This window comes from Podarcis muralis, chromosome 10 (genome assembly GCF_964188315.1).
Source record: "Podarcis muralis chromosome 10, rPodMur119.hap1.1, whole genome shotgun sequence".
Taxonomy (NCBI): Eukaryota; Metazoa; Chordata; class Lepidosauria; order Squamata; family Lacertidae; genus Podarcis; species Podarcis muralis.
Window position 1 is genome coordinate 3755623 of NC_135664.1, and position 27196 is coordinate 3782818.

Consider the following 27196-nt stretch of genomic DNA (forward strand, 5'->3'; position numbering starts at 1 on the left):
CATGGCCATTGGTCTCTCAGTGCATCCTCCTCCAACCGGCGCCACATGCGAGTTCTGCCTAGTTTCCTCCTCCTCCTCTCGCACTCACGGGCCTGGGCAACCTCCCCCTCCATTACCAGCATGGGCACAGCCAGGGTTTTTGTTGGGGGGAACAGGAGTGATGTCATTGGTCAGTTAGTTAAGTATTCCTATTGCTTTTCTTGATGGGGGGCAGTTGCCCCCCCCCCCCGCTATGCCCATGATTCCCGGTAGGGTCGTTTGTCTTGTAGATGGCTCTTGCCATGGTTGAATGGCAAGGCCATCATCTCCCTCCGCCCCTCGGGCAAAACAACAAGCTCAGCCTGTCAGCTCACCTTAATTCTCCAAGCTCCGATTAATACCCAGCAGCCAAGAATCTAGAGGAGGAAATCTGGCAGCCCACTAACCCATGACAAGGTATGCTGATGCACTTTTTAAATAAGGAGCGTCAAAAACCGGAGGGGTGGGTGGGCATGAGCAACAAAGTGCACAAAATTTCCCCCTGGGTTCAAACGACACCTCCAGGCCCCTCCCTGCCTGCCATCTGCCGCGCGGGCAGCACCCAGCCGGGGGGAAGACTGCTTCTCTTCCCGCTTCCAGCTGGTCTTGCCTGCCCGGCTTGAGGAGAAAGCTTTGGCACTTCCACAGACGAGGTCAGCGGGGCTTTCAAACAGAAGGCGCTCTCTGCGCAGCAAGCGGCTTCCGCGGAAAAGAGAGAGTGCAGTTCTGTGTTGGCCACTTGGACGCGCGTGTCTGCGCGCGCGCAGTTAGCCCGGCCTGGGGCGCAAGAGAGCCTTGCGCGGGCGCCCCACCGCGACCCTCAGGCGGCACAAGGGGCGCCCTGCGCAGGGACCCGATCCCGCCCCGTCCCGACTCCGCAGCGCTGCTCCCCGGGTCCCCCACGAGCAAGTCCCGCGCACTTCAGCGGCGCCCCTTCTGCGCGCCGGGATCCCCAGCTGCACGTGCGCTCGCCTTGGCCCTGGGAGCGCCGAGAAGCCAATCGGCAGCGGCTCCCGGCTCCCCATCCCTCGCTCGGGCAAAGGGATCCACCCTCTCGCGAGAACTGGCTAGTAAACAGATAGATCCCTCCTGCTCGCTCGGCCGCCGCCGCCGCCGCTGCCTCCCTCCGTCCCTCCCTCCTCCATTAGAGGCAGCGGGCGCCGGGGCTGCGGAGAGAGCGAAGGCTGGGCGCGGTGAGTGCGGAGGGGGGAAGGAGGGCTGCGCCGGGGAAGGGGGCGAGGGGGAGGGCGGGCGGGAGACTTGGTGCACTTTGGTGCACTGTCACACCTACAAGGAGGTCATGGGGGGAGCCCCCTCTTTCTCTCTCTTTCTTTCTCTCTCTCTCTCTCTCTCTCTCTTTCTTTCTCTCTCTCTCTCTCTCTCTTTCTTTCTCATGAGCCTTTGGCAGAGGCCAGAGCCATCACCTTGGGGGGAAATGCCAGATGCTTCTGCCGAGAGAGGAGCAGAGATTAGTCCAGAAAGAGGGGAGAGTGCATGCATGCAATAGAAACGCTGCCACTCTATATTTTTCTGTCTCCCGCTGCCCCTCCCCCAAGTGTAGGGTGTATTGGGCACAGTGGGGAAAAATGAGGTGCCTTGTTACCCGCAGCCTGTGACAGGGTTGAGAAGTGCCCCTTTTCACCTGAGAAGTGCGGGCAGCTAAAGGACAAGCTGTGACTCAGTTGCAAGCCTCAGATCTGCTTCCCAGTATGAGAGAAATGATTTCCACTTGCTCATTTGGTTGGCTGTTTCAGAGCCTTGCTAATGTGGCAAAGGGGTTGTCACTGAATTCATAGCAAAGATTCCACACAGAAACTCCTCTGTTCCAAACGGAGATTGGCACGTGTGCCAAGTCACCTTCAGTTTCACCCTTGTGGATGTGCGCCATCAGTTGGTTTGGATTTCAGGTGTGCGTATGCATTCAGATCAAGTTGTGATCTCAAAATGCTCTGGGTTCCCAATTTTGCCAGTGACTTTAGCAGGTTTACATTCTTTCTGAAAAGTTGGCATGTTTTAGACTGCTGCTGTATGCATGCTTACTTGGGACTGAGCCCCATGCAACTTATTCCCAAGGAAGCATGCATAGGATTTCTCTGAATACTTTTTGGGTTGTGATTCCCAAATATTTTACCAAGAGAGCTCAACAGTAAAACTGTTCTCTTCTTTTCCCCATCCTCTTGCTACATAACCTACTGTTGGCACCTTTGTGACCTGCGTATTCTGTCAGATACATTCCATAATGTGGCATCTTTTTATAAGGATTTACAAGCATGATACAGCATGCTTGTAAGTACAAGCATAATACTTAGTTCAGATATGTTCAGTTTTATTTATTTTTTCCAAATTTGAAATGCTATTGTTAGCCAAACTTGAAGTGATGGGAAACGTGCTTTAAAACAAATAGACTGTTCTATAAAGCAATGTCCAAAGGGCATAACACAAAGGTTAACTTGACTTCCTGATCAAACTTGTAGTTTTGTTAGTCGAGGGTCTGCTTGGTCTGTATCATTTTAAAATGGGTTTGGGAAAAGAGCTAAAGGTGCACACAAAGTAGGATGATGTTTAGGTTGCAGGCCTGATGCTTTAAAGAAGTACTGTAAAGTCAAGTTTGTTAAAACAAACCTTTGAAGTGCATACATGAGACAAAATCGTACATGAGAACAAAGAAGTTGGTGAACAAGATTAAAATCTGTATTTTTGATTAGCAGGTTTGTTTTATTAGGAGTTAATTTTTAAAATGCTCTTAGCGGAGAACTATTTCATTGTCATTAAGCATGTGCTGAGCTCATGTTTCCTTTTGTGCTTGTTCATGTCTGAAGTCTATTTTTGTGTTTTACTTTATCTCAATTCCCAAATATCCTGCTGTGTTGCAGACAGTTCTGCCAAGTCACTTTCTGTAAATGGATCTCAGTGGAGAGGGATGTATGCACTGCTACATGTATACAGTATAGGGTTCTGTGGAATATATTGTGAAATAGGTTCGCTTCTCTTCAGATAACAAGAAAGAGCAGGAAATAAAAATATAGTGGTACCTCGGGTTAAAAATTTAATTTGTTCTGGAGGTCCGTTCTTAACCTGAAACTGTTTTTAACCTGAGTTACCACTTTAGCTAATGGGGCCTCTGGCCGCCACGCCATTTCTGTTCTCATCCTGAAACAAAGTTCTTAACCTGAGGTACTATTTCTGGGTTAGCGGAGTCTGTAACCTGAAGCGTCTGTAACCTGAAGCATCTGTAACACGAGGTACCACTGTAAATCTCATTAACAGCTTTTCCTGGTTATTTTGCATTCACTGCCATTTTCATTAATTTCTTGATTAACTGCAACTGGACTACTTACTAGCTGAAAAGTCAGTGAAGTTTTATTGACTTTCATGAGTTTTGTCAAGCCAAGGAACTCCCGAATAATGCAGTAAGTGGCCCTCAACAGAGTATGCATCCTAGTAATATGTAAAAGTTTACATCAGGCATGGGCAAACTTGGCCCTCCAGATGTTTTGGGACTACAACTCCCATCATCCTTGACCACTGGTCCTGTTAGCTAGGGATGATGGAAGTTGTAGTCCCAAAACATCTGGAGAGCCAAGTTTGCCTATGCCTATGGTTTACATGATATATGTAATAATATATAAGCCTTTCCTGATCTAGTCTAGCACCCATTCTCAAACAATGGCAAGACAGATTCTTTGTGAAGCCCTTTGGTAGGGATGAAGAGAACAGTCTTCTCCTTTTTGCCCTCCAGCAGCTAGTATTCATAGTATCTCTTACACAGGGGTTGTATTTAGATGGCATGGCCAATAGCCATTTATGGAACTATCCTTCATAAAAATTTCCCCTTTAAAGTAATATAAGCCACCTTATCTTTAGGCAGAAAGACCAGTCTTTTCATAGGCTGTTTGTGGAAATCTTGCTCTGGCTTAGTTCTCATTGAGAGATGTGAATCTCGGAGGCAGTGTTAGAAACTCAGATATATAAGCTAGACACCAAGTGGCTCCTTAAACCAAGATTATAGTTGCCAGGCTGCACAGAAGAAGCATTTCGGTTCCCGAAATTCATTCTGATTGTGTAGATAAAACATAACTGATAGAATTCTACAGCCTATGGTATTAGTGTGTGAAAACAGTCAAGATCTAGTGATTCCCAGGCATGCACCTCCAGATGGTGGAGATGTCAGGTGCCATCCTGGCACCCAGACGTCTTCACTCATTTGCAAGTGGTCGATAGCCAGGTGCAGAATGGGCCTGGGCTAATTTCGAACATTGCTTGGAGGCAACAGTTCAGGCACCTACAAGCAGAAATAAACACTCAATGTGAGCCTGTGTTCAGAGTAAGAGTTGGGACGATCCTGATGTAACTTGCTTAATCCATTCCTTCTGTCCAGCTATTTTTTTGCAACTTACCAAAGAAGAAGCTCCTCCCATTTCCATAGGCCTTTGGTTCCAGGGATAAACCGCACTTGCTGTTTGTAACATTTAGCATAAATCTTTGTTCTTTATGACTACTACTACTTGTCCTATCCTTGGTAGAGAGAATGAAAATGTGATGCTGTTCTTTCCAGGGGGGGGGGGGAATCATTATTCTGCTCCTGCAAACTTATATCCCTTTTTCTTCTAGCTTAGAGATTGTCAGCTTCTGTATTTTCAGTGGTCACTCTTGTAGATAGCTGAGTACAAGACAGTAGTGTGAGGACACTCCACAAAAGTCAGCACTAGTATCAGTAAGGGTTTAAGTTACGTGGGGCTCAGGTGCTCAGGCGCTGCATAAAATACCTGAGGAGAGAACAAGTTTCTTTTCTTTACAAGTTAAATGGTAGGCTTTAAATAAAGCAAAAACCACACACCTTGATTAGATTTTGGATCCAGATACAATTTATTCATGGTCCTATCAAGTACAGTTTGTTCATCCTTGCTGTAGTTTAAATAGTAAAGACTGTTTCTATAGGCTTGGCTTTATCTTTGTAGCAAGTTGCAAAAAAAATATCAGAAATATGAATATGAATAAATCTGTCTTTATCCAACCTGTGAAAATGATATTATTGTTTACATGTGAAATATTTTTTAATTTATTCCTCTTTTAGGCTTTTTAATGGTCATATCTTTATATTCTCTCAAATGCAGATAGATGAATAAAAAATGTGAAACAGCTTAATCTCTGAAATTATATCATGAAAGATCTGTAGCAAGCTCATCTGTTAGGATAATAAAAGGAATTACTTTAAATGCAGTATTCATCACTCAGATGTAAAGAGTAGACTGGTATTATGCAGTAAATTGTTTGGTTTTGTTGATCTAGCGGAGGCTTTGCATATCTTTTGGTAATGATGGCTGGCATAAATCAAACATCCTATTGAAAATAAAATCACATAATCTTATCTCACTCTCTGTTCATTTTGGTGTATAGCTACATTTATAAGAGACCTGCTATTGACAGTAATTGCATTATAACATTCTTCAGAGCTCTATAAACAAGCAACAAAACTAAAGTTTTAATTGTCTGTCAAACATTTGTTACAAGTATTTTTAAAGGGATGTTGAATGCATCTTGATCAAGAAACCATGATGAAAATAAGAACAGAGACAATAACTATTGCCTCAAAACTGAGTTATGTTTGGTTGCCAGTGCAGTCCAACACTGTACGGTTTGGCCTAGTGCTTGAAATGCCAGAGAGTCTTACCCATCTGAGAAGATCTGTGTATCCATGGCATCTGAATGTCTTTTGGCAATTGCTCTCTCCCTCCATCTGCAGAAGCGAGTGAGCAAAAGGACATGTTTCTCTAAGAATAACTGAAAACAGAAGCTTAGCTGGACCAGTGAAACGCCTCAGACATTTGTTCCTTGCAATTGAAGTGTAGTTATTTGGTGTTTTATACCATGTTTCTGCAAAGGATGTTGAGGCCATTCTTGTAAACCCTACATTTGCTACAGCATGTTGGGCTGGACTCATTGGACTGAGGTTCTCAAAGGTTCCTGTTATGGGGTGCTTTATTACCGTGGTTCCCAAACTCTTCCCCTCATGCTGATGATCTTTGTGGACCACTTAAATGATTTTTCTGCCTGTTGAAGCAATTGTAATGCGCTGTGCTAGATGCTGTATGATTTCTACTTGTACTTTTATTGCTTCTCTTATTTCTTACATCTCATTTTATCATATTACAATTTGCATTCAGTATAATTCAAATAGTAATACAATAAAAGAAAATGTAAGAAACAATAAAATGCAAGTAAAAATCAATATTTAATATGGACATGTTGAGTGAAACTCTTGAGTGAATCTCATGGACCACAGTTTGGGAATCCCTGCTTTATAAATTGGGAAGAAAAATCTCTTGTCACATTGTTTTCAACTGTACTCAGAAGGGTATATGGTGCTCTTGTTCGCATATCATGATAAACCACAGTTAAACCATGGTTAAATCAGCTCCCCCCCCCCAATGTGGGCCTCTACACAGTTCCTACTCCCCCCCCCCAACCATAGCACCCACATGGCTCAAATAAATCGTGGTATGGCTTGTTATGTTGTATGAACTCGACCTATGGATTGTTCGACACCAAGAACAAAGCTTGCTTATGTCTTGCTTACTTTTTGTGACCAGCCACGCTTATTTGAGGTGTGTGAGGCACTGTGTTTCACCCCACATACAAACCCATGCAGCAGGAGGGAGCCATGTTCACAAATAAACCATAGTTTTAGTCAAACCGTGGCTCACTATGACTTGCAATTGATGCTAATCTTATAGAAATAATAGCATACACCTCCAAAGACAGCCTTAGAAGATGTAGTAGATGCATCATTGTGCTGAGACCTTAGTTTAAGTAAAATGGAAATAAAATAGAGTGTGAAAGTCTTAATCTCAGGGCTATGGGTTCAAGCCCCACGTTGGGCAAAAGATTCCTGCATTGCAGGGGGTGGACTAGATGATCCTCGTGGTCCCTTCCAGTTCTGTGATTCTGACAGAGCTGTCAGTACCAAAAACAAATATATTGTATAATGAACTTTATATGTTAAAAATGCTGTATAGGTAAGTAGCAATATCGGCCTTTTTGGGTGGGCCCTAGAACTGAGGTGATTGTATGTGTCTGTTTGAACTTATTTTTATTTGATTGTTCCTCAGTAAACTTTATGCATAAATGGTTGGAACCTAAAGACCCCCCCCCCCAAGAGCGTATGTGGAAGTTGTGTGGAGATGTGGCTCTTTGGAACTGAACCACTGTATGTTGGAGAATTAAACAGTGTGGAGGGTTTACAGAGGAAATAAGTAGACTTCTTTCCTCTGTACAATGGTACCTCGGGTTACATACGCTTCAGGTTACAGACTCCGCTAAGCCAGAAATAGTGCTTCAGGTTAAGAACTTTGCTTCAGGATGAGAACAGAAATCATGCATCAGCGGTGCAGCGGCAGTGGGAGGCCCCATTAGCTATAGTGGTACCTCAGGTTAAGAACAGTTTCAGCTTAAGAACAGACCTCCAGAACGAATTAAGTACTTAACCCGAGGTACCACTGTACAAAACTTTTAGAAGACATCTGAAGGCAGCTTTGTATTGCGGAGTTTTTTATGTTTGACATTTTATTATGTTTTTGTGTAATGGAAGCCGCACAGAGCGGCTGGGGCAACCCAATCAGATAGGCGGGTTACAAATATTATTTATTTATTTATTTATTATACCATTTTGGTACTGTTTAAACCAATCTCCCTTCCTGTACCCAGACAGAATCTTCTTGCCTCAAAACAGGAACAGCTGCTTGCTTTGTACTGTACTGCTTGAAACATATATTCCTGTGTTTGAAGCACTATATTTCTGTGTTTGAAACTATTGTTGCAGCATAAATACTCTAAATTGCAGGCTTTCTATTGCTAGATGCATTATATACATGCTCTACCTGTGTTACAAACTCTCATTCTCATCTCAACCTTTCATTAGTGTCCCATCGACCAATTGCAGGTGGCCTTTTTTAAAGAAAATATTTATACTTACCCAAAGATCTACAGAAGTTCATTCCCTAATACAACATATCTTTTTATAATACATCAGAATAAAACAAATACTTTAAAATTATAATCTGAAAAGGAACAAGAGAAAAAAGAAGAAGAAGGGGGGGGGAGAAAAGGGAGAGAGAAAAATGACTTCATTTCCCTCTTTCCACTAAATATAGCATCCACTCATTTCCATCCAACTATTCTGTTTTCTGTAAGCCAATGTTTTTTTATTCTTTAAATTCAGATACTAGTTCATTTTCTCTTTCATGCAAAAAGTCCATAAGAAGTTTCCAACCCTTAATAAATGTCAATAATGATTTTTCTGTGATTAAATACATTAACTTTGTCATCTCGGCTAAATCCAATCATTTTATCAACATCCTCCTAGCAGGTGGCCTTTTAAAACCTTTTGCTAGTAGTAATGTGCTAATCTCCCTGCCTCCATCCTTGACCTGGAATTCAATGAATACTAAATCCAAATGGTGGTGAACTCATAGAAAGTTCAACGACCCAACTGAAATAAGGAAGCGCTGTTATCCCTACACCACAGAAATACTGTAAGGCTAAAAATAGCTAACATTGTAACAAATGCTTACCAGGTGCAAGGTTATAGTCCTAACGTCAGGCAGTTTATTTTGCTGAGATTAGTAGAAGTAATTAATAGAGACGCTCTTTCATCTCAAAAGCACATAGGGTTTTATAAATGTCCGTCAAAGAAATAGCTGGACCCTAACGGCTAATAAATGAGTACATTTATTTTAAGGCATTCAAGAATCAGGCTGAATTTACACTTTATTTGTTATAGTCACTAGTAGAGATGATACGGCATCTAGATTGACTGAATGCAGTGATGCAGCTAGAACAGATGCTGCTAAACTCCAGGGCGCTGCAACCCAGCTCCCACCCAAATGGCCACCCAGAGTGTGGCAGCGAACAAGCCCAGATCAGTGCTTATGCTGGCACGGGTATGACCCACCGGGACTGATTTTGGTCATCACAGCATACTTTCTTCCTTATTTTGAAAAGCGTGTTATAATCGTTTCAGGTACTCACTCTATTATTGTTTACTTTAAGGAATATATTACCCTTTTCTTACAACAAACTGAAGCTTAATCCTAAGTAAATGTGTTTTGCAAAGGCAAACTTGGAGTCATCGTGCTGACATGATTTTAAGCGACTTAAAATAAAATGCATCACATGCTCAGAGTATTATTTCTTTTTATAATTGGGGTTGGCAAACTGTCCCCCCATCCTTGCTCTAACAGCACAAAGATTAAAGCAATTCCCATCTAAAGGGGCTGCTCTATAAGACCATTAAGTCCAAGTGTGAAATTACCAAGCTGCACCAAAGGACACAGCTTGTGTTGGGTTCAGTGGCATACTTTACCCTTCTGGCACCTGGGGTGGATGGGCACACGCAGCAGCCTAGTTGGAGAGAGGGACAGCGGGAAAGGGATGATGCCACTGCCTCTCCCCTCCTTGCCGGCACTTCCGCCCCCAGGTCAGGCCTTACTCGGCCTGGTGGTGACGTGCTGGGCCATCATGTCTAGCCCACCTGGGGTGGGTGGAGATTCTGCCTCTCCCATCCCCTCCACTGCTTCTACCAGATTCCCAAGTCCTGTGACACCCTCTTTCCTCACCGTCACCTGGCCTTGCAAACTCTTCTTTTTTCATGCACACTGCAATCCTGTCCTCTTCAAACTAGCAGACTGCAGTTGTGCATTAAAGGCTGCAAATCCGGCATTTTTACTTGGGAGTGAAAGCCCACTGTGCTCACTTCACAGTAAACATGCAAAGGAGGTTTGGGATACCGTTGCATCCAGATCTCTCCAGGGAATCCAACCGGCTTAAGTGTAAAGCGGCTTACAGGAACACACTCTTCCAAGCAGGGATTTGAATGTCACAATGTACTGCCAGATCACGGTGTTTGCCTGGCAATACATGGTGATGTTGAAAAGCTGACATCTCCGAGCCCTATTGCATTGTCAAAGTTATAAATTCAATAATTGAAATGAAAATGATTGAAGTTGGCAGCCTGGTTGGCACTGCTATAAAAGAAGCTAGTGACTTTATTATCATGAATGTAAGCAAAACTTTTATTTCAGGACATAAAGCTTCAGATCACTTAAAAACCATTGGGAATATGTATCTGGAATTGTGTTTAAGGAGCCAGTTGACAATTGATGGAAGTGTAGCTGGGTTATTTATTATTCTTCAATTATTATCCTACCTTATAACCCCAGCAAGACCCCACCCCTGGCAGCTTATGAAATAAAACTCCCCCATGCCATGACCCAGGGTAAGTGGGCGAAGAAGCAGACCTTCTTTTACAATAATAATGTGGAAGTTACAGGCACAGCATTCCAGTGTAAAAGGTAGTTGAGTTCTCCATGCACTGTGCCACATTTTAAAAATGCAGATGTACATTGGGCAACCATGGAAGGTTAGAGCTTTTCAGCCATATGTGTGTGTTCCACTATGGCAATGGATGTGTGAGTAGGAAGTTATCGTGTGTGTAGTGTCTTGAATTTATTGGTGGAAATTAGGTGTTCATCCCTGCATGTTCTCTGCTGGTTACCAAATGCCAACCAACCTCTCTATCAAGTGTCTGCAACCAAAGGCCCTTCTTCCTTTTTGTATGGGTGTGTTGTGGCAGAGAGCAGGTCTAGCATAGATTTCCTGTGAAAACAGATACAGCTCTTTCTTTGAATATGTTTGTACTCAAAGCAGAAAATGATTTTCTGAATTAGAGTTTCTTTATTTTGCTTCAGCCTCATATCCTCAGTACCTGCCTCCAGATGTGTTCAACTGAAGATTTGTGCTGAAGTGAGAGTTTCAGTGTGGTTCATTGATGGTTTCACCAGCTCATCACTTCCTAGGCAAGGGCCTTCTGCCATTTTGCTCTCGTACTTTGATAGGGTAGTTTGTCATTACACCTGGCCAAAGACTGAGATATTTTAACATAGCAAACTGTTCAAGTTGCATCCAGCTATCTGTTGCTGGGATATGGGAAGCTGTAGAGAGCATTACCTTAGCATACTAAGGAACAGAAGGGGGGCTGAGGCGGTTTCTGCCCCATACCCTCTCCCTCAGGAGTTAGTCATAAGAAGCCTGATGGCTAACTGTTTGGTTTAAGACGTACACACATTTCCCCTTACTTTTTGGGAGGGAAAAAGTGAGTCTTATAGAGCAAAAAATACGGTACTTTTCGGGCCTCGCAAGCCCTGCAGCGTTACCTTTCAGGAGGTGTGTTGAGAAAGGTGAAGAAGAACGTTTCTGCAGTTGTTCAAGGCGATTTTATTCCCGAGGGTGCTGCAGACTTGAAATCAAGCCTCCATTTGGCTCTGCACCAAGCCATGCCCCCCCCCCCCCCGGCCCCTCTCTTGTGGATACTAGCCCTTGTAAAAATTGCTCTTTCAAATTTATATTCCTTTGCAGAATCTTTCTTGGATAATCTTAACTCCCTCTCTTGCCCAAGCTATACTGCTACTTATGAAGCCCTGCTCTCTTTCCATTTTGCCTTATTCATCTTGCATTATTTTGGACAGGATCACTACTTACAAGTGTTTATTTAAATGATTTCTGAGCCATTTTGTCCTCAACTTTGCAAATGACCAGGTTATTAACACACACAGTCTTTTCTTTTCCTCCCCAGACGCAATGGTGATGGTATGGTTGTTGATTATGTAATAGCTGATAGCAAGCTGATCCAACATATGGTGTGGCTTCTTGGTTCAGCAGTTTAGAATATAATAAATTGGCTTATACTCAGGCTATTGGTCTCTCTTGCTCAATACTGTCTCTGTATTGACTGACAATGGTACTGCAGAATACAGCAGGGTTTGAACTTGGGATCTTTTTCATACAAAGTTTGTGTTCTGTCACTGAGCTTTGGTCTTTCACTCTTAAGAAGTGTTTTCTGGTATTTAATTCAGAGTGTATACCCACAAGTCATTTGCAGGAAGTCTGGCAATTTAGAACTTTAATGACCAAGTTCTGTGGTTTTTTTCTTCTTCCATGGCCCTTCCTAGCTTTATTCTGTTCCCTCTCAGACTATGCAAACTTCTCTTGGTTATTATTATTCCCATGGGCTTTCTCAGTTTCTTTTGGCAGCAAAAGCAGGACTGGCTATTTACTGGAGAGGTTATTTTAAGGGACTTTTTTCCTGCCCTTTAGTCATAAAACATAAAACAGCCAAGATATTGCTCACTAGTAGGCTGTTCCGAAAAAATTCCATATTTGTCTTGGATAGATGACGAAGCTTCTGTCTGGAACAACTGAACTTGTTGCTTGGGTGCAGTTTCCTTGTATTCAAGGGTATTGATAATGTTGTCAGCAAAGCACCTCACTTATGAGATGAAGTCAGACATAGACTCATACCACTCTTGTTATGGCTCACTGCTCATGTACAGTTGCTGCACCTGCACACAGTTGGTTTTCATCCGCCATTCTCTTCTGCCCATGATAGTGCTGAGTATGTAATGTTTACTTTGTCAAAGAAGAACAATAAGGGGACCTCTGCATTTCTTTTTTGCAAGTTTCTTTTTGATTTACACAAAGACTGACTGACTGGTGGCTTTTAAAAGGAAAATAGTACCTTCTGATTTTTTATTTTAAATATTTTTATCTTGTCCTTTTCATTTAAAGTACAGTGGAACCTTTGTTTAAGAGCAGCTTAGTTTATGAACAACTTGAATTAAGAACGCTGCAAACCCAGAAGCAGGTGTTTTGGTTTATGAACTTTGCCTTGGAATAAGAACATGTTTCTCTTCCTGTTGAGTGTGTTCCATTTGTAAATTGAGTTCCCACTGCTCTGGGAAAGCACGCCTTGGTTTAAGAACGCATTGGTTTAAGAACAGACTTCTGGAACGGATTAAGTTCGTAATCCAAGGTACCACTGTATATTTTAACTCAATGTAGTAGCAGGGTAGGATAGAAGGTACAGAGATACAAGGGTCAGTTCTACAAGAGTAAGGTAAAGGTAAAGGTACCCCTGCCCGTACGGGCCAGTCTTGACAGACTCTAGGGTTGTGCGCCCATCTCACTCAAGAGGCCGGGGGCCAGCGCTGTCTGGAGACACTTCCGGGTCACGTGGCCAGCGTGACATCGCTGCTCTGGCGAGCCAGAGCCGCACACGGAAACGCCGTTTATCTTCCCGCTAGTAAGTGGTCCCTATTTATCTACTTGCACCCGGAGGTGCTTTCGAACTCCTAGGTTGGCAGGCGCTGGGACTGAACAACGGGAGCTCACCCCGCCGCGGGGATTCGAACCGCCGACCTTTCGATCGGCAAGCCCTAGGCGCTGAGGCTTTTACCCACAGCGCCACCCGCGTCCCTCTACAAGAGTAGATCTGCTTAAAAAAAAAACAAACCCATAACGTATCAACTAAGTCCAGTCCTTTAAAAGCTAATAATTATCTAGGAAGAACCAGTGTGCCTTCAGTGTATGAGACACAACACACACAAAATGTGAGGACAACTTGGAGGGTTTATTTACATAATGCATATCCCTGGATTACAATCACTTAACACACCCCAGCCATTGGCATTTCACACAACAATGGTGTGAGGCTAAACTGAAGCAAAAGATTCTATGATTCTATGATAAAGAGTGGATGAATCGGCAGCACTTTTTTTAACGCTGACATACTGACTGTATAAACATTAGGTAGTGTTTACCATTCATAACCACGACACAGTAATCTGAAATGATGGGCAGAGGATGTGACTGGAAAAAATGCTAGAGTCTCTGCCCACAAACAAAGCCAAGCTTTGTTTATTATTTTTGGATAATAATCCTCAGTTAAAATTTTGTAACATGTGGGTGTAAACAGGTCCAGATGCCAAGTTGTTCATTGAAAATCTGGTGCTCAAGAGCCCATGTAACACTTGTTCATTCCACCACTGAAGTCTAAAGTAAAACTGTATCTGTAAAGGTAAAGGTACCCCTGCCCGTACGGGCCAGTCTTGCCAGACTCTAGGGTTGTGCGCTCATCTCACTCTTTAGGCCGGGAGCCAGCGCTGTCCGGAGACACTTCCGGGTCACGTGGCCAGCGTGACAAGCTGCATCTGGCGAGCCAGCGCAGCACACGGAAACGCCGTTTACCTTCCCGCTGGTAAGCGGTCCCTATTTATCTACTTGCACCCGGGGGTGCTTTCGAACTGCTAGGTTGGCAGGCGAAACTGTATCTGAGGCAGATGCAAGCTAGTGTTCGCTGGACTATAACATTGATTCTGTATTGTGAGAGACTCACTAATATGTTAGTGGAGTGCTGGTAGATTATTGTGACTGAGTTATCATTTATTGTCGTATATCATGCTCCTGCCAAGTATATAACAAGGCTAGCTTGTTTTAGTCTTCAAATAATTATTTTTAGTACATAATAAGAGCTCTGGCCTTAGGTTGGTTAGGTAAGGGGCTATACTCTGAGAGACTGTGACTTGTCCATGGTTCCGCACCACGTTGAACTATAGATTGGGGAACATTTTATTTTGGAGTGCTCTGCAATATGAAAAACTCAAATAAAAAATAGTATTCAGGGAGAAGAGGATTCTAACCAGCTCTCCCCCTGCTGCATTAGTTTCCCTACTTGGGGGAATATTTGATTAAAAAGGTGTTTTTTCTCTCTCCCACCCCCCCATCCCACCACTACTACAACAGTCTTAAGTGATATGGCTGTGGCTGATGGAAGTTATAGACAAGAACATATTGAAGGCACCAGATTGGGGAAGACTATACAAGGCCATGATGCAGTTCAGTCATTGCCATGAAGTTTATATCATTTTACCTTTGCTTTTTAAAAAATTTAAATCTTTGCTCTCACACTGGTTGGTTTCAGTTACAGATGGGTAGCCGTGTTGGTCTGCCATAGTCAAAACAAAAAAAATTCCTTCCAGTAGCACCTTAAAGACCAACTAAGTTAGTTCTTGGTATGAGCTTTCGTGTGCATGCACACTTCTTCAGATACACTGAAACAGAAGTTGCCAGATCCTTCTATATAGTGAGAAGGTGGGGAGGGGTATTACTCAGAGGAGGGTGGGGATGGTATAAGTTTGGTATATTGGACAAACAGGCCAAACCTTACGCCAAAGAATAAACGGACATAAATCTGACATCAAGAATCACAAGACAGAGAAACCAGTAGGAGAACACTTCAATCTCCCAGGACATTCTATACAAGATCTCAAAGTAGCTGTTTTACTACAAAGGAATTTCAGAAATAGACTGGAAAGAGAAGCTGCTGAATTGCAAATCATTACCAAACTTAAAACCATGGAGACACCTGGCCTGAATAAAGACATTGGATTCTTATCTCACTATACATGACAAAGCCATTTTTCACCTTCTCACCCCTTGCTTTTTCCTGTAAGACCTACTGCAGTCGTTAATAGTCGTCAACAGGCTCATCACAGCTATCTGCCAATCACCCATCCCCACCCTCCTCTGAGTAATACCCCTCCCCACCTTCTCACTATATAGAAGGATCTGGCAACTTCTGTTTCAGTGTATCTGAAGAAGTGTGCATGCACACGAAAGCTCATACCAAGAACTAACTTAGTTGGTCTTTAAGGTGCTACTGGAAGGAATTTTTTTTGTTTTGACTGGTTGGTTTGTTTTTTTACTTTAAAAAAGCATTGTTTAAAAGTATTATTTCTCCCCAAGTTCTCTTTTAGCCCTTTTAGTGATTAAGCAGCCTGGAAGACTAAAGATTAAGCTGTGATTGTTCAGATATATCCTGCTTTTCACTTTGGAGGAAACTCATGTCTTGTTAGTCAAGCCTGTTTTCCATTCTCCCAGCTGTCCAGACATTGGCCTTATCTCACTCATTAGAAGCTGCCTCCACATTTCACTCTCCAAATGAGAACTCTGACTGTATAATTTCAAGGCTCCCTTGCTAACAGGCAGAGGAAACTAGAAGGAAAGGGAATCATACATGTTGAAGGCGGAGCTGCTGACTGCCTTTCTCTGCTCATAATTTTTCCATGCACTTCCCTTAAAAAGCAACATATTGGGGAGAGTGGCAACTTCTCCAGCTTCCTTTGCATATTGTGAGGAGAGCTATTCAGGATTCTGAAGAAGCAGAGCTATTGCATAGTCAGTGTAACATGCAGCCATGCTGTTACTTCTGGAAGGAGGATGCTATCCTGAAATGTTTGAGTCTCTTGAAGCAATCTCTTTCTCCCTACTGCCAATGTGTTAAGAATTTGTTAAGAATGGTATCCAGCCATTGCTCCTAAATATAGCAAGCTGGTATTGACCCCAGAGCACGCTACTTCCTGAGTGGATTTACATTACAGATTTCAACAGTTTGAATAGTTGTTGTTCTCTCCTGAAATCTCAGGAAAGTGCTAGAAATTGTCTGGTCCCTGACTACACTGTAATTTTTTGAAGGAAAAGCCTTAAACTGGTATGTAAACATACTTACATACCCCTTTCATCTTGCTTTCAGGCCAAGGGAGCCGTTTGTCCACAGACAGCTTTCTGGGTCATGTGGCCAGCATGACGGAAACCAGAGCACATGAAAACACCTTTTACTTTCCCACCGCAGTGGTACCTATTTACCTACTTGCACTGGTGTGCTTTCGAACTACTAGGTTGGCAGGAGCTGGGACAGAGCATCCTCCCCGTGGGGATTCAAACTGCCTACCTTCTGATCTGCAAGTCCAAGAGGCTCAGTGGTTTAGACCACAGCGCCACCCGCGTACCACAGGGGCCTTAGACTTGTCTGTCCATTCCCAACAGCAAAGGCTGGCAGACTAGCTGGCTGGGCTCCCTTGCCCACTTGCTTGCTTACTCTGAGGCCACCTCAGCTCCTGGCAACCAGCACCGCCTGGCCAGCCCCAGAGACACAATTTGCCTGGGTAGCTTGTAGTCAGGGCTGTTGCAACAAACAGCTGCATAAGCCTGTGGGAGGCAGAGACACAAGAGGGCATCAGAGGAGGGAGGGGAGGGAGGAGGGACAGAGGCCAGTGTTTCCCACAGCACCCGGCCATCATTCAAGGCACCTCATGGTGCCATGGCACCCTGGTTTAAAACCACTGAATCAGCTGACAAGACAATCTACTAGTTCATTCTTGTACTATGAATAGTGGTGCCATATTTTCTGATGTTTCCAGAGACTGTTCTTGGCTTCTGTTATTTGGGCCCAATTCAGTTAGGTGAGTGTGTCTGCTTTTAGTTTTAGAGCCATCATTCTGGCCAGTCCTCAGAGCAAAACAGAATTACTTTAAATTTCCAAAACATTTGCGTGCCATTCTTTTTTAAAAATAGGAATGCTTGTGTTCAGGAGAGTTATCTTTATTTTGGTGCATTTCTGGTTCTAATTTTAGGATTTTATCTAATTATACTGGTGGCTGCAGGTTTTCCAAACTGAAAATTGTAAAAACACATTCTAGATTCTCACAATTTGTTGTAGAATCTTATATATGCCTGCTCTGAAGTAAATCCCATGAGGTTCTCTCCAGCGTTAAAACATTAACTATGGTACTCTGAGATGGTTTGTCCCTTCTAAATACTTTTAACTGAACTTTGAACGCTTTTGTCTTACTGATTTACAATAGAAAACTTTTCAGATTAGGGATTGAGATTTCTGTCAAAATGAAAGGGACATAAAGCTGTAATCTTGTTCTGAGTAAATCCCTCCACCTTTTATTGCAGAATATAATGCTGAATTGAACATAGTTATCTGTAGTATACTTTGCAATGCTGGCCTCTCTTTAGAAAGCACAGAATTTGCTCCTCTTCGGGTCTCTGTTCTTCACATCAAGCTTTTGGTACTTACAGCCTGCCTTGAGTTCCTACCATGGCCTTTTCTTTTTCGAAATCCAACCCTGCTCCTCCCTACCTACGCATTATAGGTTTAGCTGTTTGATAATGGGCTGTTTAGAGTACATAAATACTGCTGTTACGTTATGCTTTGTGGCTATTCCCACATCATTCTGTATTCTTTCCCAGCTTCAGTAATAATCTCCATGATGGACGGGCTTCTGTTGGAATTCAGGGCTGAATGAAAAACTTTGGCAAAAGAGTCTATATTTTCCAGAACAGAAAATATTTTTTGTTATTAGTGTGCCATGTTTCAAATTAGCTGGGTGCCAGTCACATTTTGCACCTGGCAACTGGCCTTTTGCAACTGGATGAAGATGTTCAGGCTCCCCCCTTGGGGCCTAGCAGCTCCAACTGTCTGGCTGCAGTCACCTGGTCTGCCAGGCACAGGGGCAGCAAAAGACCTGACTCTCTTGCTGCTGTGCTACCCTCCAGACCCTCGATTCACTCAGCAGGAATTTGGTGGTTTTTTGGGGTTTTTTTTGCTGCTGGGTGAATCAGGTGTTTGGCAGGGTAGAGCGGTAGCAAAAGATACATCTTCGGTGTTGTGCTACCCTGTAGACCCCCTGATTCATCCGCAGCATTTTATTATTTATTTTATTTTATTTTTTGCTGCGGGGGTGCCCCCCCAAAAGGGTGGCATCTACCACTGCCTAAATGTGAAGTTCAATCTCCCCCAAAAAAACTCTGTTCCGTTTTGAGAAGGCAAGCTTCTGCCTTTAGGGTTGCAAAGTTAACTGAATTTGAAAATGAATAGAAGAATTCTTCCATAGGTGGCTTTGGTGCCCTCCACCACCAGCAAAACCAGAATTAATAGTATGTTTGCAACATAAATTAAGTAAAAGAAAGGAAACGATTTGCTTAATTTATACAAGTTGCAGAATCCAACATTTTGGTGCAGAATTTGTGTTACCTGGGTGCAGAATTTCAGGGTTTTTTAGGGAAATGGGGAGTTCAATAACCTCACTTATATAGGATCAGACTAGTGGACTGTTGACACTTTCAAGTATCTCAACATTTGGCCTTTACTAGAGCTGCCCATAGAGATGCCAGAAAGAGAACCTAAGTCTCTATCTTATGCCTATAGTCTCTCTGCATTTGCTGTAGCAGGGTTTGGGCTGGTCTCCTGGAATGTAAGGGCAGCATCACAGCCGTTGTTCTCTTTGTTCCAGCCACAGATGTTAGCTACTGGGCAAAGACATGGCAGGTGATTTATTCATTACATTTGGCATCACTTTAGTGAGCAGTTCCTGTGTCTATGGAATGGTTTGTTCTAGATGAAGTTGCATATCCCTTGAAAGAGCAGTTGCATAGCTTGGAGGTCCTCCATGATCCAACACTGATACAGTGGTACCTCAGGATGTGAACGGGATCCGTTCCGGAGCCCCGTTCGCATCCTGAAATGAACGCAACCCGCATGCGGGGGTCGTGTTTTGCTGCTACTGTGCATGTGCATGATGTCATTTTGACCGTCTGTGCATGTGTGCGCGGCAAAACCTGGAAGTAACGCACTCCGTTATTTCCGGGTCACCGCGGAGCGCAACCCGAAAATACTTAACTTGAAGCACATTTATCCCAAGGTATGACTGTACTGGAGGCACATTTCCCTCTCCTAGACTGGGGCAGCTTGCCAATTGTGATCCATGCTCTTGTAACCTCAAGGTTGGACTACCATAATGTGCTCTACACGAGGCTACCCTTGATAGTGGTTCGGAAGATGTCGCTGGTGCAAAATGCTGCAGAGAGAATTCCAGGTGACACAGTGAGTTGAAGCCACATCACACCAATTCTCTGTGATCTGTACTGGGTGCCAAAATGCTTCTGGGCTCATTGTAACTTTTTAGCACCCCTCATTTTTGGAATTCTACCGTTGAAAAATGCAACACACCTTATTGCTATATGTATCTGTAATTTTATTTGTTTTATTGTTTTAGTATTGTAAACAGCTCCGTGATTTTCATATGAAGGGTGGTATACAAATGAACTGAATAATATTATTTCACCCTTCTTCCAAAGTCTGAGATGTCATACATGGATTTCCTCCCCTTGACCTGGATTTTACACTTACAAACAACAGTGTTAAGTTATTTTGACATAATGGCTTGCCTAAGAACACTCAGTGAGCTTACCAGATAATTGAATCTGGATCTTGGATCAGTGTCCCAGCAGGCTATCCATTACATTACCCTGCCATTGTGGCATCTGCCAGTCCTAGAACATCACCAGGGGGACAGGAGAGGAAAGGCGGCAGTGCTTTGTGTCTAGCAGGGTGGAGAAGGGGAGCAGTGCAACATGGGGAGCTGGTTGTGGGTGACCTCATTACACCCTTTGTATAATATAAGGCACTAGTGCACACTGTTTCAGATAGGAACTCTTCTGTAATTTTCTTTCTTTAGAGAAAAAATCGCCCACCCTATTTATAGCTTGGCTGTTTAGTCCCAGAAATGTTATCTGCTCTTTCCAACATATTAGGTGTACTCTGTCTGGTGGTGTCTGTACAGTGGTACCTCGGGTTAAGAATTTAATTCGTTCCGGAGGTCTGCTCTTAACCTGAAACTGTTCTTAACCTGAGGTACCACTTTAGCTAATGGGGCTGCCGCGCCGCCACCGCGCGATTTCTGTTCTCATCCTGAAGCAAAGTTCTTAACCCGAGGTACTATTTCTGGGTTAGCAGAGTATGTAACCTGAAGTGTCTGTAACCCGAGGTACCACTGTATTAGTAAGTACAGGAATCACAGGGAAACAGACTGTGCAGAGTATTATTTTTTTTTACCCCACCTCCAATCCAATCACTTTATGCTACAGAAAAAACAAAAAAAATTCCTTGCAGTAGCACCTTAAAGACCAACTAAGTTAGTTCTTGGTATGAGCTTTCGTGTGCATGCACACTTCTTCAGATACCTTTCGTGCATGCACACGAAAGCTCATACCAAGAACTAACTTAGTTGGTCTTTAAGGTGCTACTGCAAGGAATTTTTTTTGTTTTGACTATGGCAGACCAACACGGCTACCCATCTGTAACTGCTACAGAAAAAATACTCCAGTGTTTCTCAAACTTGGGTCTCAAGCTGTTGTTGGATTACAGTTTCCATCAGCCCTGACCACTGGTCCTGCTAGCTAGGGATGATGGCAGTTGTAGTCCAACAACAGCTGGCGACCCAAGTTTGAGAAACACTACTCTAGATGTTAAGGGATGCGGGTGGCGTGTGGGTTAAACCACTGAGCCTAGGACTTGCCAATCAGAAGGTCGGAGGTTCGAATCCCCGTGACAGGGTGAGTTCCCATTGCTCGGTCCCAGCTCCTGCCAACCTAGCAGTTCAAAAGAACGCCAAAGTGCAAGTAGATAAATAGGTACCGCTCCGGCGGGAAGGTAAACGGCTTTTCCATGCGCTGCTCTGGTTCGCCAGAAGCGGCTTAGTCATGCTGGCCACATGACCCGGAAGCTGTACGCCGGCTCCCTCGGCCAATAAAGCGAGATGAGCGCCGCAACCCCAGAGTCGGCCACGACTGGACCCTAACTCTAGATGTTTATGCAGCAGACATAAAGCGTGAACTATAATTTTGACTAGAAATAATTATCACATCGCTTTTGAAAGGGCAACCTGTGATTTCCAAACATATGCGATGGTAATGACTGTGTGAGAGGGTAACATTCTGGAACTAAGTGAACACTGGCAGCATGTTTCTGATGGTAGCAAAACTGTAGAGGATTGAACTACTGAAACTCTTGTTGTCTTGTGTACATATGTAATGATTCTCACAACTGCCAGACTCATGGGTGAATTAAATTGGATTGGATGCAGACCAGATTAGTTGAACTTGGTTCAAACTGAAGTCAATGGGACAAGTTACTATTGATTTCAAGTCCCATTGATTTCAGTTTGAGATAAGTTCAGCTAATTCACCTTGAATCCAGCCCATAGCATCTTAATAGTGTATATTACACTCTTTAATGTATCTGTTTGGGCAGTGCATGATTGACTCATTGTTTTACAAGAATGAATTGAAATGTTAGCAAGTTCACATTCATTAGAGTTTGTGTCTCCTTTGAGTTTATAGATCCCGTAAGAAATTCTGCAGATATTACATTCTTCTAAAATTGTACCCTATTCCTTCTTAGGCTTTGTTTCAGATTCTCATTATCTTGCTGCCTCCTAGTAAAATTGGTTTGGGCGCCAGATTGCAGTGTCTGTCACAATATCATGGTAAAGTAAGAGGAAGGATTATGTGCATATGCACAAGATTGTGGACTTCGTTGCAGCTGCTGAAAGAGGCTTGTCTTTTTTTCGTGGTTTATCTAGTAAAAATATTTGTTTAAAATGTTCTTGCCTTGTAATAGAGATATTTTGCTTCCTTCTGACTGGGACACTCACCAGTCTCCTGAACATCTGCATGTAGTGGAGGCAATGGATGCAGGATGCCCCCAATCACACATATGCCCTTGGGCGATATACTATTGACTCCCAATTATTATCCCCACTCCTTTGAGGGAGAAATAGCCCTACCCCAGCAACACATCTTAGAAAGGGATGTTGATTACAGTGACTGTTTCCTTGAACCAGAAGTTGTCTTTAACTTTTTTTCAAGCCCTTAATAACCTTGATGTCTCTCTTATATTCCTCTTGCCCTGTGAATTAAGATGACAGTTATGTTCTTTAGCAGACTGTCGTTGTCTGAGAGAAAATGTTCCACCTGAAATAAGGCCTCTTTGAGGGTGGAGCTTTCATTGTGAAATCTCCCTATCATAGCACCATGGTTGTTTTCATACATATATCATATATATATATATATATATATATATATATATATATATGCTGGTGTAAATTTTTAAATGATGTTTAATTGTTCTCTCCTTGACAATAAACCTGAAAAAACACTAGTTTCAAAAATATAAGCCTTTACAGTACTAGCTTTGTGGGGGCCAGCAGCGAGGGGTGGAGAGCTCAGACAGGTTCCTTTCTAGCCAATTTCACTGAAGCTTGTGACTTCTTCGTTTTCTTTGACATCTTCAGTGGTGGTTGACGGGGCAGTGATTTCAATGTAACTTCATTATATACATCCAGATCTGCTTTCCTCTTCCTGTTTCATTGGATTCTGGGTCTTTGGTATTGGGTGTGTGTGTTTACAGGTCCATACTGTGTGGGACACAGGCCGGAAATGGCAGTATCAATCTGCTGTACCCAAAGGAGATTCCTGAGTGACTTAGTGGAACATCCCACAGTACTAAAGCAGCTCATACAGAGTTAATACTGTAAGGGACTCTGTGTTCCTCATCATGAGTTTCTATTTTTTGGTGAGGGGAAATGGATTTTCTTCTGCGGAGTAATGATTATTTTATGCACTCTGTTTCAGTACATGTTACTATGGCAATGACTGCAGGGACTCCAACTTCCTTTCCCATGAGCAACCACACCCGGGAGAGAGTGACAGTGGCCAAGCTCACGCTGGAGAACTTTTATAGTAACCTCATTTTACAGCATGAAGAAAGAGAAACCAGGTACTGGCTGTTAGATTTCTTCTACACTTGAGTTTTCTATGTGTGGTGGATGTTTGGGGGGGGGGGTCTGTTATTCCACCTCAAAACATGTACACAACTCTGGCTAGCAAATAACTTTTAACTGACCACCTATTTTCTTGGTGTGAATAGCTAAAAATGTTTTGGCAGCTTTCCCTTGTGCCATTTCAGCTGCTGTTCTGCAAAAAAGCCTCTGTTTACATTACAGGCTTCCTCAGCCTCGGCCCTCCAGATATTTTTGGCCTACAACTCCCATGATCCCTAGCTAGGTCAGGGATGATGGGAATTGTAGCCTCAAAGCATCTGGAGGGCCGAGGTTCAGGAAGCCTGGTTTACAATGTTGATATTTGTGTATCAATGTCCTTGTTAATTAACCCCTTGGAAAAGCTGAGGTCTCAAAAGAAGCTCTGCTTTTTATCTAGTTGTTCAGCAAAAATGTACCTTTTTATTTTTAGTTGGATATTGTTTTCCTACACCAAGTCAGTGAAGAAACATGTTTTGCGATACTTTGCAAGAAAGAGGAGAAGGTGGAGACATGAAAGATGAGAGAAGATTGTTCTTATGTGGTCTTGTGTCCTTCTATTCTCTTGTGTCGGGATTAGCAACCAGGAGGCTGGACAGTGCACTTCAGGGATTTTGCTCCTCTCCTCACCTGCCAGGGAAAAGGGACCCAAGCAGGCGAAGGAGTGTTTGAGTGGTCCTCTGGATCTGTGTATGTCACCCAGACTTCCCCAACCTGTTGTCCTCCAGATGGTGTTGGACCCAAGCTCCCATCAGTTGCAGCCAGCTTGGTGAATGGTCAGAGAGGGTGGTAGTTGTAGTTCAACATCTGCTGGGTGCATAGGCGCCGACTCCATGGGGCTTGAGGGGGCCCGAGCCCCCTCAAAAATTCGTTTGGGGGGGCTCTGCCCCCCCAATAATCTCCGGCGCCCCTCCAGCAGAGCGCCATCGCCGCCCCTCCCCCAGCCCAAAATGCACAGGGAGGGGCGGGCTGCATGCCTCCTGCCCTCCCTCCCGAGCAAAAGCTCCACCCAATTTCCTTTGGAGCTGATTAATAGGCGCAGCACGCTCTCCCCTATTCGCTCACGAGGAGGCGGCGCCACTTTATTTGCATATTCATGAGCTTATTTATTATTCATGAGCTTTCCCGGCCCCCCCCCCCCGATATTTTTTATAAGTCCGCGTCCCTGGCTGGGTGCCAAGTTGGGGAAAGATGAGGAAGGGCATTGGGTGAACAGTGGCAGCTTAAAATAAACTTGTATTCTGTACTCAACATTTCTGTGTTCCAGTTCTTCCTACTGATATGATTTGAGGAGTGAAGTCACTCTAGTAGAGTAAAATACAGGCCGTTCATTTTATAATATATACACGCACCCTTTTTTTCTACCAACTTAGGCAGAAGAAACTAGAAGTGGCCATGGAGGAGGAAGGTTTAGCAGATGAAGAGGTAATGTGAATGTAATTTAAGCTGGAAGCTTTTACAGTTTACTGTTCAGAATTGGTGCTTAATGGTTCACGGGTCTTCACTTGAGCTGTCTGTCTTGGAATCACGTTGCCTAGAAAGCAAGAGTAGGACGAAGAGAACACAGGTAGGAGGGAATAACTGCACCTTCTCTGTCACTGTGGGAAAGTAGGATTGCTAGAGAGTTATTCTGTAGAAGGAGCTGCCTTTTCCTTAAGGAGGAAGATAATCCCATATAATTGAACCAGTATTGATATTTTAATGGTTTCAAACACTTGTGGTCTCTTTTAGCATGGCAGATTCAGCAAGACTGCCTTTTATTGGCAAAGATTTTCAAACAGTTTTTATTGGTTGGTTTGTTGTAATTGATTTTAGTGTTTATACTGTGCTGCAAGTCCCTGTGGTTCACTTTTATAAGTAGAACTACTAATGAATCATCATGCTCTAGTAATCCATTCTTTATAGCACCACGAGAGTGGGGATGATTCTGCAATAGTTTTTGCCATTATATTGACCTTGCAATTTTTTCATAACACACATTGGCGCAGGCTTGCACCGCCAATTGAAAGGGCCAGTGTCACACAATGATGTGACATCCCACATGCGATGTTGTGTGACGATGTGACGTCACCACTAGATATTGAGGGGGCTGAGCATCCTCTTTTAAAACTTTTTGGGGGGGCAGGAGCCAGTGCCCCGATAGCATGCTACAAGAGATGACTGGGAAAGTTGGGAACCTCATGTTGACAGAAATGGGTATACAGTGCCATCTTGTGGCTATGAAAGATAAAAAACATTGAGTTTTTTAGAGGCACCCTATCATTGTAGAATCAGAGAAAGGTAGCATTGTAAGGGAACACAAGGGTCATCTAGTCCAACCCTCTGCAGTGAAGGAATCTTTTGCCCAATGTGGGGCTTGAATCCATGGCCCTGAGATTAAGAGTCTCATTCTCTACCAACTAATGTTTATCTATTTTGCTCATGAAAACTATTATTTGGCACCTTTTCTAATATTCGGCAACATGCTGAATTTTGCATATCAGTTATTAACCAATTTTCTGTTGAAGATGGGGCTCAAAGTAATGGCCGTGCCTGGACCTATAGAGTTGCGTTACACAAAAGCAGACCATTGGTCTATCTACCTCAATACTCTCAGTAGCAGCAGCTCTCCAAGGTCTAAGTCCTAGCTAAGATACCACTGCCTATTTAACTATTTTGACCAGGAGTGATATGTCTTTTTGGAGTAGGTCATTGGAGGAAAACGAGCCATAAGCCTGGGTTTGCACAACAAGCCATTGTGACAGAAACAGCACAGAGGTGGTGTGAGATTATGCACCAGCCTGCTGCATAATCATATTAAACCATAGTTTGTTTTAAAATATTAAATTTTGTTTACGCTTAAATATTACATTTTGTTTATGTTTTAATATTAAATGTGCAAAAAAATATTAATTTCACATATATGGCCATGGTGTCTGAACTGGCAGTGACTGATGAAGAACAAGACCTTGGGCTTGTAGAGGAGGCTCTATGAAGATGCTGGCCAGAGTGCAGCAGCTGTTGAAAAGGCAAATGCTAGGAGGAAAGGAATCAGAAACAAAACTGCCAGTACCAGAATGTCATCATACAAATTGATCATGTGATCACACCTGGAATATTGTGTATCGTTCTGGTCACTTCGCCTCACAAAGGGTATCGTAGAGTTTGAAAAAGGTTCAGGAAAGGGCATCCAAAATTATCAAGGAGATGGAGGAACTCTCCTGTGAGGAAAGGGGACAGCATGGGCGAACATGCAGGGGGACATGCAGAGGGCGAACGGAGCCCACTGTGCCAGGCCAGCCCTTGCTGCCAAAGCACCACCAGTGCAGGGCTGGCTCGGGGATGAGCAGCCCCCCCTCCAGTGTGCCCAGGGCAATCACCCCGGAAGCTCCCCCCCCCCCACGCTACATTCCTGCAGCACACACGGGTTGTTGTTTAGTGAAAAGGTGAGTTAAAAGTGCATGGCATGGAGAAAGTGGATAGAGAAAAGTTTTTCTCCCTTTCTTACACTGTACAGTAGAACCTCTATTTATGACCGCCTCTACTTGGGCCTGATCCAAGTTGCGACCACTGCAAACCCGGAAGTAAATACCGGGTTTGCCGTGGTTCGCGCATGCGCAGAAGTGGCTTCTGCTGTTTGTGCATACGCAAAAGTGGCAGCCGCCACCTGCACATGCGCAATGGTGCTTCTACCAGCGACCCAGATCGACTTACAGACGGACCTCCAGAACTGATTATGTCCGTCAGTAGAGGCTCCACTGTATTGTTAGAACTCATGAGCATCCAGTGAAACTGAATGTTGTAAGATTCAGGACAGACGAAAGAAACACATGGTTAAAACTATGGAATTTGTGATGGCCACC

The 27196-nt window shown here is 43.5% G+C and overlaps 1 protein-coding gene across 3 annotated transcripts in view; it reads left to right on the forward strand.

Annotated features, from left to right (window-relative positions):
* The first annotated feature begins 361 nt into the window (after window positions 1-361).
* STK38L (serine/threonine kinase 38 like) overlaps window positions 362-27196 on the forward strand; it is a 44661-nt gene continuing 17826 nt past the window's right edge. Inside the window, exons 1-3 of one of the 3 annotated variants that reach the window (XM_028747359.2) lie at window positions 362-435; window positions 23170-23314; window positions 24728-24779. In XM_028747359.2, coding sequence (XP_028603192.1) covers window positions 23181-23314; window positions 24728-24779 — 186 coding nt within the window. In that variant the 5' untranslated portion in view covers window positions 362-435; window positions 23170-23180. Of the gene's footprint in view, window positions 436-799; window positions 1212-19479; window positions 19580-23169; window positions 23315-24727; window positions 24780-27196 lie in introns of those variants that run through there. The other 2 variants (XM_028747360.2, XM_028747358.2) reach the window with 2 other exon arrangements.